General features: G+C 35.5%; 1 protein-coding gene across 1 annotated transcript; it reads right to left on the bottom strand.

The window, feature by feature from the left end:
* Positions 1–175: 175 nt before the first annotated feature.
* Positions 176–665, bottom strand: Tsp_06758 (hypothetical protein). Its single transcript, XM_003380553.1, has 3 exons — positions 485–665; positions 342–393; positions 176–299 (listed from the first exon to the last, which is right to left on the bottom strand). Exons 1-3 carry the CDS (start codon positions 663–665, stop codon positions 176–178), a joined length of 357 nt encoding a protein of 118 aa, XP_003380601.1.
* Positions 666–1201: the final 536 nt, after the last annotated feature.

Below are 1201 nucleotides of genomic sequence, written 5' to 3'. Positions count from 1 at the left end.
ATGTTTGTTATGCCACATCTAGAATAAACTGATGTGAACATGACTAAACACGGTGTCCAGAGCGAAAGGAAGTTAAAAACAGTTCAGCTAATGTTATCTGTCATTATAGATGTTATCTAATTCAATCCATGTAACACTCGCTTCTTTCAGCTATCTAATTAATCAAATTCAATACTTACTGATAAACGATACTATTTGTGATAAGCAAAGGCACACTGAAACGGCTAGGAAACGCCTTTATGTCCATGTGAACAAGGGTTGCCAACAATACAAGCTTCATGGGATGACGTAACCAATAGCTATTATAAACAAAAGCTACTCACTAATTTTTGTCATATCACATTCGAAACGCACTGACAGCACGAACACTGCTCGGCTGACTCAGCGAAATTGCTACAATTACAATTAATCCCTTCTTACTCTTGTGATAAGTGAAACCACACTAGAACAACTGGAAAACGTCACTGCACCAACTTCAACTTACTCAGAGCGCCATCAGAAAAAATATCGTATTCGCTTGACGCCAATGTAATGCTGTCATGGATAAAATGCGTACACTGTACGATGCAACTGCAATCGGGTGCAAATTCAATACTTACGGATGCCACATTTAGAACGAAATGATCGGAACATGACTTATCACGGTGCCAAGAACAAAACTCCATAAAAGCTCAGGTGATGACGTAATCTGTAATTACAGATTTTACCAAATTCTACATATATCTCATACGCCCATCGTCTTGCTATCTAATGAAACAAAGTCAATACTTACTGTTTTTTGTCATACGTCTTTTGAACGCTATGTCAGCAACTTCAACAACCACCGTTCAACAACTTTTACCCGTCTTTAATGATAATAGATTGCATCTGTGCATTTTCAAAATGTAGCAAGGCAAATGTCATTTTCAATTCGTAGAAGAATTGAATCAAGACCACCCAATCTATGATATCATATACATGATAATTTAATATTAATGCTGCAGTTAGAATGAAAGTAATGTGGCGCTATTGGCACTGTAACATACACCTAAATTTAACAGAAAATTCAAGTGAAAACCAAGGAACATTTATCATGATGCAAAGTTACCATATTCAGTTAGTTTTCAGATACAGTTGTTTCACATTCATTGATATGAATATAGAAGAATGTTCATTCCTGAAAGTAAATATATCACAAAATAAAAAAACAATGGAATTCCTT

The sequence above is a fragment of the Trichinella spiralis genome, assembly GCF_000181795.1.
Source record: "Trichinella spiralis strain ISS 195 chromosome Unknown Scfld2, whole genome shotgun sequence".
NCBI classification, from domain to species: Eukaryota; Metazoa; Nematoda; class Enoplea; order Trichinellida; family Trichinellidae; genus Trichinella; species Trichinella spiralis.
This window is presented reverse-complemented; position numbering and strand designations above follow the sequence as displayed.